Source organism: Nicotiana attenuata, chromosome 8 (genome assembly GCF_001879085.1).
Source record: "Nicotiana attenuata strain UT chromosome 8, NIATTr2, whole genome shotgun sequence".
NCBI lineage: Eukaryota > Viridiplantae > Streptophyta > Magnoliopsida > Solanales > Solanaceae > Nicotiana > Nicotiana attenuata.
In genome coordinates this window covers 29043768-29059232 of record NC_031996.1, presented here as the reverse complement: position 1 = coordinate 29059232, position 15465 = coordinate 29043768, and the positions used below count along the sequence as shown (strand labels likewise).

The following is a 15465-nucleotide window of genomic DNA, read 5'->3' as shown; positions in this document are numbered from 1 at the left end:
ATAAAACCGTCAACATCTTATAACATGTTAAATTAAACTGAGAAATTAAAAGTTTTTACACTAAATGAAGAGCCTTTGACGCATAGAAAAGGAATAAAAGAAAAAGGGATAGCCTGGTGTACTAAGCTCCCGTTATACGTGGGATCCGGGGAAGGATCATACCACAAGGTAGGGGCGAAGGTACATTGCCCTAAGGGTGGTCAACTGGTTACCCTTCGTCGAAAAATTATACAATATCGTTAAAATATTATATTTTAATGGTGTTCCGAGACGAAAATGACCCAATTTGACCACTGTACGTTGCTAACATGAGAAAATGGAATAATCGAGAATCTCGAAATAATATACATTGAACACCCTTTATCGGGGAATTTTTTACTTATTTCAAGTTTGAACACCCTAAATAAAATTTCTGACTGTCACAAGGGTCTATTGTAAGCAGCGTGGTAATTGAGGCGAAGTCATGTGCCACTGATCTCATTTAATTTTTGTACGCACAACAAAATTGAACCAAAGAATATAAAATAACTGCTCCAGTAGAAACTAAAATTGAGCGTAAATCTAGATTAGTCGGATCAACGAATTTCCTAAAACTTTATTATCACTGATCAGAGACATTTACAGGGAGATTTTGCTCCTTTTGATGATCATCTTGAAGATAACAATTTTCAGAAAGAAGTAAAAGATATTCTTCATATACTTTCTCCAACATGCTCTCATTCATTAGCATTGAATGTTTGTTTGAAATGTAGCTGCTTTCTTGAATAAGAAATTCATCTAAATTTGCATCCCCTTCAAGTAATTTACCAAAATCTAAGTCCCTTGGAAAGAATGAAACTTCTTCTAATTTCATCTCATTTTCCTTGTTTTCAACATCAGCTTCTTCAGAATTACTATTTGAGGAACAAGTAGCAGTACTCAATGTAACATTTTCAAAACTATGGTTCCTTGAAATTCCACAAGAAATCCTGATGGGCTTCGGGGCAAATACTTGAATCTTCTCAACTTGTACAACTTGACCCCTATTGTTTTTGTTGTTGCTCTTTTTGCCCTGTTGTTTTCTTGATTTCTCTTGTTGAGGTCCTTTTCTTGATTCCTTTGTGGAACATTTAGAGAAAGTTTTATGGGGGTTTGGTTCAATTCCAGCACATTTGAGCTTCTTGATTAAATGTATGTTCCAATAATTCTTGATTTCATTGTCTGTACGACCTGGTAATCTTCCAGCAATTAGCGATCAACGATTACCCAAAAGAGAATGTAGCCTCACTATAAGATCTTCTTCATCTTGACTGAAGTTTCCTCTTTTAATCCCTGGTCTTAAATAGTTCATCCATCTTAGCCTGCAACTTTTTCCACACCTAAGCAACCCTGCCATTTTTATCATATTTATACAAAATTAATAATTCGTCACTATAAAATCGATTCAATTTTTTCTAACTTGTCCAACTCGCCCAAATGTAAATAAATAGAGTTTTGAACTATTTATTAACTTGACTCAACAAGGTGAACCCATAATAAATATCAAATTATTGGATCAAAACAAGTCCAAAATGTACCTCAAACATACAAATTAAAATCTTATTTGGCACTTGAAAATTATGCAAATTTGAAAGAACTTAAGCAATAATTACAGTCTTTTTTCTTCTTCTAGCGAGCAGGATTTAAGAAAGGAAGAGAGGAAGTTGGAATTTGGATCATGTTAGGCAGATTGGGTTTTTGATGTATTATTTAACTCATTTTGACTCAAGAAAAGTTTGACAAAAATGAGTCACGACCTCTTTACTATCTTGACTCACCCAAGGTTTGAACCAACTCGTCCATTTGTCACCCTCTAAGACATGGTCGAAGCTACATAGTGCGAGGGTAGTCAACCGACCAACCTTCATAGAAAAATTATACGGTATATATAAATAAAAATATTAGATTTTAGTGGTATATAACATATATTGAACACCCTTTATCAGAAATTTTTTTTACTTCTTTCAAATTTGAACATGCTAGATGAAATTTCTGCTCTAAGGATAATGAAAAGAAAGGAGAAGAAATAAAAGAAAATAAGCACATAAATGGAAGCTATGAAAAATGGAGTATTAGCAAAGAATTTACCAGCATTCTTAGGCAAAGATCTCCATTGTCCTTCACCATTTTCCTTGATATAATTAGTAAGTAATAAATCTTCTTTAGAAGACCATGGACCTTTTCTCAATCCCTCTTTTACACAACATGGTTTTCTTCCCATTTCTTAATTTCTTCTTCCTTTTTTTTTCCTTCTTATTTTAGTAAATTCTCAGAGCTCAACAGAGAGAACTAAGAAGAAGTGAAGAATGAAGGGAAGATGGGGTTTAAAGGAAAGGTGATGCTCTTTTTGAAGCCACGAGGTTGAAATTTACAAGGCAATAATTAATATAATAAATAATAACAATAATAATAATAAATGCCTGAGAGAAAAATAATAAAGGACAGTCAGATCTAGTTGTTCCTTATTTATTGGGGGAATGAATTGATTGGCTTGTCGTTTTGTATATTTTTTATTTCCCCTTGTGCATGTTTTTCGTGGATCTAGAACTTAGATTCATTATCATGTCGCACACTTGTATTTTTTTTTTTTTTCATAGAGAACCAATCATGTTGTGGCCAGGATAGAGACCAAACTAAGATTATTTTGTTTCTCAAAATTTCATAATATTCATGATTGTAGGCACACATTTTCTATTGGAAGCACAACCTAAACGAACCTATATCACATCGGATAAATTTTAGTGATTGAAATATTTAACCGTAAATACTAGTTTAGGAAATTTACAGGTTTTTCCGCATTCTGAATAGATCTGCAGGAACTACGACTTGTGTCATCAGTTGTCGAAAATTCTCACAAGATGGATGGACTTTGTTAGGTCGGGAATCCTCACAAGATGGATGGGCTCCCTTTTTTCACAACCTAAAACCCCTCAATAATACAAAGATATCTAGCCTTAGTCGTTCTCTAGACGATTTAGAATGCGTCTTCCAACACCCATAGTGGTACTTATATATACATCGTTAGAATTATGATTGGATTGACTAATGGCCTTATAATAGGTAAACATCCCTTATAGATGTAGAGGTATTATCACTTCTTGCCCGTGCCAGAAACTATTTACATTTAGTAGCGGAAAAGTGTATAAAATTTGTATAATTTTTGTATATAACATACAAAAATTTTTGTATAATTTTTGTATAAAATTTGTATAATTTTTGTATATAACATACAAAAACTATTTACATATAATTTTTGTATATATATATATATATATATATATATATATATATATATATATTCTTAGTTATTATTTTGATAGTGACTATACAGTATCATTTTTCGTATAGATGTGCTATGCCTAAAAAATATTATTTTCAACGATGACCATCGGTGAAATTAACCAGACTTTTAAACATGTAAATTCTCACTAATGTTTGTGCCCTTTTGTCGTACGTTGTCTCATTGGTTGCATGTGGCAAGTTCCAATTATAAAAATTCTCATCACAGTGTTCAAGAATCACTCTTGTGTTTCACAAATTAATAATCAATTTCACTCGTAATTTATAAAGTTCGTCTTATGTTTATTTAATTCCTTTTCCTTTTTCATGTCAAGTGAGTAAAAAACTAACATGTTGTATTTTCATTATTTAGATGATAGGCTTACTTTTAGCTAGCGTTTGGACACAGATTTAGTTGAAACTTTGAAAAAATAATTTTTGAAGTAGTTTTGAAAAATAATTTTTGGAAGTTGAAATTATGTTTGGACATGTATTTTATTTGAAAAAAATTTGAAGTTTTGTGAGTGGGAGAACAAGTTTCACTCAAAATCTACACTAAACTAGATTTTGGGAACTTGAAAAATAATTTCAAATTTTTTTTAAAAATAGATCATTAATCTATGAACAAACAATGTTTTCAAAAAAAAATTGAAAAAACAGTGCCAAAATGTATGGCCAAACGGGGCCTTAGAAAAAGGTATTGACAAATTAAAGAAATTCATCCCCGAAGACAATCGGTAGTTGGGCACACATGTTCTTTTAACTCAAGTTATATAACTTTTTTTTTAATAGTTTTTAAATATATAAATTCAATTTTCAAAAAACTTAAATATTTTATATTTGAATTTGCAGTCAAAATTAAAAAATTTGATTCTCAAAATTTGAACTGTATCACAAAAATTGAGTTAGAGGAAGTATATACAATTTATAAAATACACACTTATATAGTTTGATTTGCATCTTTTTCTGGTAGTAATTAGCTAAGCGAGAAGCTGTGATCGTTGAACTTATTGTCATAGAAAAGTAATGAATGATGTCGTATTCTTCATTTATTAAGATGTGGTATTCTTGGTCCACCTTTGATTGTCAAGGTGTGTCTACGACAGAAAAATATTCTAATTTAGCAATATAATATATTCTACGTAATATATTTGAAAATTGAAAACCCAACATGGGTAAAAGTTAAAAAGAATTACAGCTCGATCTGAAATGTCTAGGTCTTTTCGGGGGCGGATCAATTTAGCTCAAGGACACCGCTTCGTTAGAAAATTTATTAGATATGTAAGTATAACTAATAAGTAAAATATAAATATTAAATATAAATATAAATATAACATTACTTATCATTATAGTAATTTATTCATTTATTCACTTTCTTAAAATATTAATAATACCGTTTTATGAAAAATCATGTACTACAAAACTCTTAACCTAGTCACCTGTTTGCTTCTTGACTCTGTGTTTTGTGGCCCTGTTTGGGACAGACAAATTTAGTAGTACTACAATGTAGACGTGCGAATGGATCCACTCCACTTAAATGACATTATTTTTTAGAGTAAATAAAGTGAAGATAACACGGGCCAACTAATTTTCGGACTCATATTTGAAAATAGTCAGCATTTGCAATTGAAAAATTATCATTATTTTACTGCAACACGGAAAGTTCAGCATAATATACTGGAGATTGGTGCACGTGTCTATGAATTTCCAGCATATTATACTGGAACTCCAACATACAAAAAGTTCTAACATAATATACTAGATGTTGGAACACCTGTGTATGAACTTCCAGCATATTATGCTGGAACTCCAGTATATTATGTTGGAATATTTTCCGAATTTTGAATACTGTTTTCGTTCAGATTTATCTTTACATGAAAAGTGGCTAAATATTAATTACTTTTAAAACTGTGACTATTTTTAATTACCACTTGTAAATCTGATTATTTTTGAATTTCACCCGAAAATAAAGAACCTTTCAGTAGGAAACGTTTTAATTTATTTTCTTCAGGAGTGTATCCATTATATATTCATATTAATCAGTTCAATATATTTCTAACATCAATAATTAGGTTTAAAAGTTTTTTGGAGGTTTATGTGAAGATACCAAGTGAAGTCACCAAAGGGTGTGGTAGAATGGTAAGTACTTCATCTTTAACAAGAGGTCTCGAGTTCAAGCTTTAGTATGTAATCGTCTTTGATAAAAAAATGCATACTTTAGAAAATGAAATTTCCCAGTGCAAATTCGAATTAGTCGGCCGAATACCGGAGATTAAATGAGAAGAAGAATAGAAAAAAGAGATACCAAATGGAGCCATGATGACACATTATGGACTAACAAAAGTGTGTACTAGGTCAGGGATATGTGGCATAATATGACTGAATATAATATATCTAAAGATTCAAAAATAAATAATATATTTTATATATATATATATATATATTATTTATTTTTGAATCTTTAGATCCAGACTAAGAGATTCTTGGAAAGCATGTAGGGAGTAGGGACGTATATATACCAACTAGAATCATTATGATGAGTGGTGACTATATATCGTTTTCTAATGTAATTCTGTTTTCTTCGTTTTTCTTTTTGGATTTTGTTGTTTCGTATTTTTCGGAAAGCACCAAAGTTAAATTTTCAGAGAAAGATACGTTTATAGTTTCTTTTTAGCCGCCTAACGTGGGTGTTCACGTTCCTTAAATAAACTTAATAATTCTAGGTCTCAACTTGTATACATTTTTTACATTTTAGATCATCTTTAAGTATTTAATACCATAATAATATTGCTTTAGATAATTATCTCAACTTTAAAGAATTCAAGTTCATTAACTCACTAAATTTTAATTTTAATAAGAATTTCTATAACTAACTTTGAACTATACGTATAATATAGTACTATAGACAAGTCAAAATAACATTTCGAAGTTCAGCTATCAATTTATTATAGGAACTTCCAATTATGTCAGGAAAGGATTATATATATAATAGAAGGGGGTTTGTATATTTATCCAATTCATCCCATTCTTCTTTTCTTTATAGTAATAGTACAAGTACACTATTTCAGTAAACTTCGCTTCATTTAGTTCAGTTTAGTTTTAGTTTAGGTTTATTCTGTAAAATAAAATTCAATAAAAAATAAAATAAATAGAAATAAGAATTAATTCGAAATACTAAATAAGAAATAAGAATAAGGAGTCTTTATGTCACGTTACCAAGGACCTCGTTTCAAAAAAATACGCCGCCTGGGGGCTTTACCAGGACTAACTAATAAAAAGCCTAGGACCGGAAGTGATCTTAGAAATCAATCGCGTTCCGGGAAAAAATCTCAATATCGTATTCGTCTAGAAGAAAAATAAAAATTAATTAGCTAGATAAAAAAAAGAAAAAAGGACCACACAAAGCATTTCGCATTCAGGTAGGATTCGGAGAACGGCTGCACAGTTCGTGTTTAATTAAATTGTGTTGTAATAAAATGAGAAATAGAGGTTATATTTTATAAAACTCAAAAATAAGTTTGGATCCATTATGTTTTTTCGAATACAGTTTTTTCTTATTTTCTTTGCCTAGAAAACATACCAACAATAGAAAATAAGTTTGATTCTCTGAGATTCCTTGACTTACAAATATGAAAAAATTGTTGCTAATTAAAGTATTAAAGAAGAAGCCAATGTCAGAGGGTCTCAGAAAGTCGTTCGAACATTAACAAAGGGATACCACTTTCTGAATATTTGATTTTAAAGACTGGTTTTATAGAGATCTAATCGTGCCAGCATGGTAATATTTATTTATTAAAAAAATGGTCAGTTGAAAGGAAAATGTAATATTTTGTTGGAGAATAAAGTTAAGTATTACTACTAGTTAATAAGTCAAGAGCAAAAACATACTCTGTTTTCCTTATAAAGAGTTATTTAGATTCGATTAATATTGAGTCCTCATATTTGTCGATATCCACTTGTTCGATGTACGCCAGTTACAAAAACAAAAACTTCAGCCAGTTATAAAAATAAAACTTTCGCCAGTTACAAAAACAAAAACTTCATTCGCCAGTTACAAAACAAAAACTTCAGCTCTAGAGCTGAAGTTCGCCAGTTACAAAAACAAAAACTTCAGTTCGCTAGTTATAAAACAAAAATTTCAGCTCTAGAGCTGAACTTCATGCCCGGCTACTAGAATGCTCAAGTTTTGCGCGATTGCCTTTGCTACTTCAGCCCCGTATGCTGAAGTTTTGCAAAAAAGCGGATACACTTGCAATTTTTTTTGCAAAGCGGGCACAAATTAAAAAGTGACACAAAAAGCGGGTATAGATGCAAATGCCCCTCACACGTGGGACAAAGATATATGCGTGAATTATCCTTATTATTAACAAAGGCCTTTGGACTCTTTCCATGTGAAAAAACAGCCACAAATTTTCCACCAAGTATTTATTGTGGACCTAAAATTGAACCAACTGACCAATTTGTTTCCACTCAAGGTGTTTAATGGAGTAACTATTATTCCACGTGCACTAAAAAGAATAGAGAGTAAAATTTTTTGCCAATTTTACCATCATGTGTTAAAAAACATTTTAAGTGAAATAAGAAATTTGCGGATTCATCTTTTGTTAGGGAGCGCTTTATCCTAATATGAGATTTTTCGATGCAAATTCAAATTTAATCAGACCCCAAATGTCGAACACAAGGTGGAAAAGCAAAAAAAAAAAATGTGTTTAGGCATACCACATGATTATCCATGGGAAAAAAAAATCAAAAATAGCTAAATTTACAATTGGTAATTGAAAAATAGCCACAGCTTCAAAAGTAACTGAAATCTAACCACTTTTTCATGTGAAAATAAAATCTAAACAAAACACCCTAAAAATCCAAAAAAGTTCCAGCATAATAATGCTGGAGTTCGATTTTTTTTTTACATATGAGATTCCAGCATAATGTGCTGGAATTTCACAATATGCTGGACTTCCAACATAATATGCTAGAAGTTTATATGCAAGAGCTCAATATTCCAGCATATTATGCTAGAAACAACATAATATGCTGGGGTTCAAATTTTTTTACATATGATATTCCAGCATAATGTGCTGGAATTTCACAATATGATGAACTTCCAACATAATATGCTGGAAGTTTATATGCAGGAGCTCCATAATCCAGCATATTATGCTAGAAATTTCCATGCTTCAGCGAAATAGTAGCTACTTTTTAATGACTTTGCAAACATCGGTCATTTTTTAATTACCGGTCCAAAACTGGCAAGCCCGTGTTATTTTCACCTGAACCTCTGTGGCCACAGCTTTTCTTCCAAACAAATAAAAGAATATATAAGTTAATTGATTGAACAAGACTATTACAACTTGTATTAAAGTGACTAATATGCCCCTTCAATCCTATACTCGTAACCTAAGGAGTAGGATCTTTTGCCCTTTGCACCATTTTGGTGACAAAGCCAAGAATTGCTATTAATTTACAAACAAAAACAATTTACAAACTACAGAACCAGATTTCAAAAACGAATTGGTAATCCATAGTTGAGAAATGTTCTAATACATCCATCCCATCCAGCAGTGACAACAACAAGACCCCATAAATGAGGAGAGCTTAATGCACCTTGCCATGCACTTTTCAAGAACTTGTACTCCGATTTGCATACTGAAGGGGTGACGGTTACTGGACTCGAATTAGGCAGCTTCTCCTCTGGCCATGTCGCGGTGCCCTTAGATAGAGAGTCTAAGAAAAACGCACGCCCGAGAGAAAAACAATCTGAAGTCTTTGGCAGCGCGTTCTCGTTGACATTACCATTTTCTAGAACACTTGTAGGGAGTGTTCCCGAATTAGTTTTGAACCCACACCAAGGTATGGCAACTGATGCATTGTTGGAAAAGAAACTCTCTGATGACCGGACATGCTTTGGTTTGTTTGTAGTTGTCCGGCCCTGGTTAGTGTAGTTCCAGATATGAACATTTGAATCCTCAGTAACTGCGAGAATGTGTTTCCCGTCTGAGGTGAAAGATGCAGGAAATTGGCTTCCAGAATTTCGAATTCCTGGACATGCAGCAAAAAATAACTTTCAGGACAAAACTCTTAAATCTGCTTGGCGCCAAAAGGATTTTCACATCAAGGCAACACACCTTTGAATTTGCAGATGATATCAGATCCACAAAGTATTTTAACTTGTGAGTCAGCAGAAGTTACCATGACTTTGCTCGAGTCGTTCGGGCAGTACTGCATGAAGTTTACAGTAGTCTCTTAAGCGCACAAAAATAATTCGTGTATTATAAAAATGAAAAGGAAAAAAAAGATACCTGAAATCCAGTTATTCTCTTGCGGGCAAGCTTCTTCTTTCCTTGAAGGCATACTTGTGAGCCCATCTGCAACCGATTACCTAATGCAAAGGAATGATAGTACAGTGTCAAATGCCAAAAAGAGTAGATCGAAACAAGCAGAAAATAACAAAATAGCTTTCAACCATTGAGCCGTCTAATCGATGTTGAAGCTACACTACGTAAAATAGTTAAAACCACAATCCTATGCAAGCAGTTGTAACAACAATTTTTTAGGGAGGTGCTCTGATATACCTAAAGTTGTAGAAAAACACCAAAGTGTCTCTTCCACTTAAATTGACAAAATACTTAGTGTTAAACTCTTCCCCGATATACAGAAACCTTAACCGTGTCTTATATTCAGATTCTAAAAGCTTACAAAGGGCAAGTATAAGTTGCAGTTCGAGGCACCCTCAACAATGTAATGTGTGTGTGTGTGTGTGTGTGTGTGTGTGTGTGTGTGTGTGAGTGAGTGAGAGAGAGAGAGAGAGACAGAGAGAGAGAGAGACAGAGAGAGAGAGAGAGAGAGAGAGAGTACAAATGTGTAAAATTTAAGAAAAGCCATAGGCCATTTTTATGTCATATGATTTACCTAGCCCACCCTCTTCCCCTTCTCAATACTACATAACACAAAAACTGGTCTGCTATTCGTACTTTGCTATAACATAAAGACTACTCATCTCCGGAAAAAACATGCTATCAATAAATTTAGCTTATCTCACAAAACACAAAGAGAAGTGCATCAAAAACAAGTTTCCACCATTCATAACATCATAGGATATGATATATTCGGGGAATATACCTACCATGACAACCAACTCCAGATAATTCAAACACGAAACATAATCAATTTCTGGATTTGTTCAGTTTCTTAAGACATAAGAGTGAAGACCCCATGAGAGGGAAAAGGAAAAGAGCAAAAAGAGAAGATTCAAAAGCAAATATGCATCCGCACCTACTACATCATAAAAACGACAGTTGCCATCCATGGATCCCACAACGCCCCCCTGCACCAATTAAAAGCAATAAATCAACAGAGCTGCATTAAAAGATAAGGTACAATTTTTAAAAATGTAACAGAAATGCAATCAAACCTTTCCATCGGGACAATAACAAACAGCAGTCACTATTTCTTTTACATCAGTCCAATCAATTACTCGGCAACCATGCACCTCCCAGAGACGTACTTTCCCATCTATTGAACCACTAATGAAAAAGTTATCATCCGCTGGATTGAATTCTACACAGGTGACTGCACATAGAACACGGCACTTACACATTGGTAACAAGATCACCTACCAACTGAAAGATCATAGGAAATACTTTAATATGAAAAGTAAGTGCAAGCTCACCATAATTATTATGCGAATAAACGCCAAGGCATTGATCGTGCCCTACTTGCCAGAGACGAGCTGTTTTATCAACTGAAGATGATAGCAGATACTGCAGAAAATGATGTCCATTACAAGAATTACAGCGTGTTCACATTGGAAAATAGTCTAGGATACCACAAAAGACATACTTGAACCAGAAAGATATTATACTAACCCCATTTTTGGACCATGAAAGGGCCAAGACCTCACCCTTGTGTCCATGGAACTCATGCAATGGTTTCTCCAATATCCGGAAAATCCTTGGTGGGAAGACGACACAAGCTGATTCCGACGACTTTTTCATGATTTTTGACCCATTAATTTTCTCTCTATTGTCGTTCAAAGAAGCTAGTTTTGACATATGAGTCAGTGAGAAGTATAAACAAGAAGGGTCGCTATCCTGAACATTCAAGTTGCTTGGAATTTCATCTGCAATCACCCTCCAAATGCGCACTATGCCATCTTTGCCGGCACTTGCTAGATACTGGCCACAAGGACTAAACTTCATTGTTGAGATTGAGCCCTCATGTGCTAAGAACTCTTGCCCTGTGTAAAGTGAGGACAGTTCTTTTGACTCCTTACTACAAGTGTGGACCCGGACTCTATGACTGTGATTCCCCGGCTTTAAATTGGAGTCCTTGGCCTTCACCTTGTCTCCTATTGACCTCACCTTATTATGGGTCGCAACAGTGAGCTTTTGAAGCCAACTTCTTTTATTTTTTGTCTTAGCATCAACTGTATCAGTTCCATCTGGTACTCTCCGCAGAAGCTTCTGAACCAAAGGCGATGACCCAAGAGTTCTCTGGAACTCTTCAGCAGAGAACAATCTGTTCGAACCTACTTCACGTACTTGGCTAAGCATACCATCCTGACCAAATCCATCCACGACAAACTCTACTCCATTGTCCAAATTCCTAATTTTGCAATGCAATCCCGCCTCTGCTGCATCTTTATCCTCCAATTCCAAAGCTTCATTAGACTGGGAAGATTGAGAAGACCGACCTGAGAAACAACTATCTTTAGAATCTGAATTCGCCAGCACAGTGTCACCACTGTTCCTAATTCTATTTACATCACTTTGTTCATGTCCATCAGGTCTATCCCAACTCGAATTCGAACCTATCCATTTCAAAAATCTATCACGACGTTCATCAACACTTTCTAAATCCTTATTCCAAAACTCATATCCTAAAACACACTCATCACCCCCATCACGAGTGCACGCCTCGTTGCAATCAGAACCCAAATCAGAGACAGAAGTGATGTCATCACGGCTATCAAAGAAACATTCTTCGTCACTGTCACTATAACTTTCCATCATTCTTTGAACTCAAACTACAAAATCCTAGAAAGAAAATGAAAATAAAATCAGAAAACAGCCATTTAGCAAACAATCAATCAATTGATCAACTAAGCCTCAACCCAAAACTAGTGGGGTCGACAATATATGCTGGCCAAAACTTAAATTTCCAATCAAATAGGAAAGACAACTAAAAAAACTAAACACATATTTTCTAACCAAACAAAAGAAATCCCCCATACATAATCAATAAACAAGAAAACGAACAAAATTGAGTATCAAATTCAACAAACATGACCATAACAATCAAGAAGGTAAGATCTTGCAAAGGCTAATAAGTGATAAACCCATAATCACAAGCACTTGAGAATAATTCATCATAATTTGGGGGTTCAAAAAATATTATCAATATGTGGTTAACACACAAGAAATAACTAAAACAATATGCTAATCACAATTCTACAAGTAAAATGACAAAAAATCACCATTTTCAGCATAAAATAAGAGACTTTTCCTACCAGAACTGCCATGAAATTAACCCATCATCACAAGTACTTGAGAATAATTCATCATAATTTGAAAAGGGGTTCATAAAATATACAAATCAACAAATAGTCAACACACAAGAAATAACTAAAACAATATGCTAATATCATTCTCTAACTAAAATGAACAAAAATTCACCATTTTCAGAAATAAAGACAAGATTTTTTTCAAACCTGAACTGCCATGAAATTATGGAAAACCCGCCAGAAATCAGTTCACATATAGGCTGATCTACTGCAATTAAAATCAAGACTGAGCACAAAAATTGGACCAAGTAAGAAAATCTCAATAAAAAAAGGAACCGATTTCGACGAAAAGGCAAAGCCACAAGGAGGAAAGTGAGTCGTTTTGTTATTTTCTTCTCTCTAATTTTGGTTGTCACTTTCAATTTTGAGGAACGAAACCAACGCTACTGTATGTATATATTAATTAGGTGACAGTTTTAACCCCCGACACGATGTGTCCATTCAACTAACAGTTGCAACTATTGCGATTTTGGGTGCTAAATTGTTTAAAATTTCACCTAGTTCGAATCTTAATTAAACCAAAATAAAAAAATCATCCGTCTCATTTTATCTGGATTTAACTTGGCACAAAATTTAAAACTTTTTTTTTGAAAATTTGACCTAAAACAAACTATAGATATTTATGTGGATACTGCTAATTTTAATCTAATTCGGATTATCTACAGTTATCTTAAATTATTTGTCATTTTAAAAGTTCAAGACTAAATTAATTATTTTTCCCCTATTTTAAGTAAATATTAAATGAAGAGAGATTATATCATAAGACATGAATAAGGGCAAAACAATCTAAAACCTCTCTTATTTAGTAGTATTTTTTTAAGGAATGTGTAAAAGAGAAACACGACACATAATTTAAAACGAAAGGAGTAAAAACAAGCTTTTTAAAAATAACATGATAAATAATATTCAAATTAAAGATGCATTTAGTGTTGTAAGATCAAAATTAATACAACATTTTCAATTTTCGAAGTTTTGGAGCTAGTCCGGTGGTTCTTCCTCCGGTTGTTCTAGTACTTGATTCATTGAACAAAAATGTTAGAGGAATATTATTTTATTGAAAGTGTTTACTCAAAAGATATCATGTGCTTTATGAGTGCAAAACAATACAAATAAGTTACGGGAAAATCATAGCAAATCGTAATAATCCATTGGACCAAGCGAAGAACATGAAAATAAGTACTCAAGGTTAGGGGGAGAAACATTGGAAGCCTTTATTGATAATATTGGTTTGGTCTGCCTCTCCATGAAGAGGTTCAGAGCCTTACAATGGTGTTTTCACTTCCCATAAGATGGGTGTGTTTTTCTCCTCTCTCTCTCTCTCCATAGTGGTGAAGAAGCAGCCCCCCTTCTAGGACTTCCACTCTTAGTATTTATAGCTGTGAGCTTCGTGATCTGGCGATAAGTGGCCGTGACCACGTTGGGATCTCGCCTTTATGGTGGCGGATAGGCCATGGCCTTGTCGATCGAACCAGATGCGGGTTGAACATCGTCAATTCTGAGTGGTCGTGCCATTAATTAATCATGAATTAACTTAAAACGAGATTAGCCTCGTTAATTATCGTGGGGTCGAATTCTGACCCATACAGTTAGTCCTCCGCTTATTGAGGTCGGGCCTTGGCCAAGCTCGATGAGCGGATTCCATTGGTTGTATTTCGAGAAACACGAATGGAGATGTCGACTATTGCTTCGGTCGAAGCCGAATTCTTTTTGGCGGTGACCCTTAGCCTTGTAGAGTATTAGTATCCTGTTATTGGGCTATCAAGTCATCGTTCGATCGAGGTCGAACTCTCCTTCTGGGCGAAGGCACCCTTTTAACTTACTTCGAGTGAGGTCGAGCTGCATTGTGCTCTGATCCCTACGTTTGTTTTGGAAGCATACCCGTCGGCCGTGACGGACGGGTCATACGTTGTGCGGCCGAGGAGTATGAGGGCACGCTTGATACGTGCTCGGCGGCGGCCTTAGCCGTTTACACGTTGGAGATGGCCGTAGCCTTTCATATATTGAAGATGGCCGTAGGGAATGAGTATGCGCCGGGTACGTATTTGGTCACGTCCAGAATTTTGAAGGCGTACAGCACATTCTTTCAATGTTCGCAGGCCGTAGCGATTATTCTGACGGCGGTACGTTGGCGGATGGCTGAGAAGTCGCTTTGCGGAGCTTGTCATAATGACGCTTGCTTCGGCAGAAGCGAACCGTTTTACGGTTGGTCGTGCAGTTAATGATGGCTATTGGGTTTCGCGAAAAGCCATTTATGTGCCTAAATAAAGGTGGATTGAGGCATTCATTTCTCATATTTCATTGTTCATCTGGAGAGATTCTGAGGAAACTTTTCATTCCGCAAAAATTCTCTTATCCTTTCTTTCCTTTGATTGTGATAACCTTTTGCTTTGTATGATCAACAATGACAGGCAGTTTTCTTCCACGATGCCTTCTGATAGACATTCCGGTAGTTGAAGGGCCCCCTCGGCAATGGGAGGTGCAGAACAGATAGAAGACCAGAGAAGTTCCGTCGGTTGACGAGGTGTCCTCGCCCGGAGGTCCCAGCGATTGATTTCACTGTCGACGGTGAGTGGAACCGGTGGATGAAGCCCCGTTAATGGGGGAGA

The 15465-nt window shown here is 34.6% G+C and overlaps 1 protein-coding gene and 1 pseudogene across 1 annotated transcript; both read right to left on the bottom strand.

The window, feature by feature from the left end:
* LOC109231138 lies at positions 567 to 2395 on the bottom strand (annotated as a pseudogene).
* LOC109231137 (WD repeat-containing protein 44-like) lies at positions 8605 to 13247 on the bottom strand. Its single transcript, XM_019396699.1, has 8 exons — positions 13007 to 13247; positions 11163 to 12332; positions 10967 to 11057; positions 10709 to 10866; positions 10570 to 10621; positions 9597 to 9676; positions 9423 to 9516; positions 8605 to 9336 (listed from the first exon to the last, which is right to left on the bottom strand). The coding sequence occupies exons 2-8, from the start codon at positions 12306 to 12308 to the stop codon at positions 8798 to 8800; spliced, it is 2160 nt and encodes a 719-aa protein (XP_019252244.1). The 5' UTR covers positions 12309 to 12332; positions 13007 to 13247; the 3' UTR covers positions 8605 to 8797.

Coding starts and splice junctions, on each gene's coding strand:
- LOC109231137 (XM_019396699.1), bottom strand. CDS start 12,308: ATGATGGAAAGTTATAGTGACAGTGACGAAGAATGTTTCTTTGATAGC. Junction 9,677..10,569: donor TCGTTTTTATGATGTAGTAG/GTGCGGATGCAT, acceptor CCTTTGCATTAG/GTAATCGGTTGCAGATGGGC. Junction 9,337..9,422: donor TATCATCTGCAAATTCAAAG/GTGTGTTGCCTT, acceptor CTGCATGTCCAG/GAATTCGAAATTCTGGAAGC.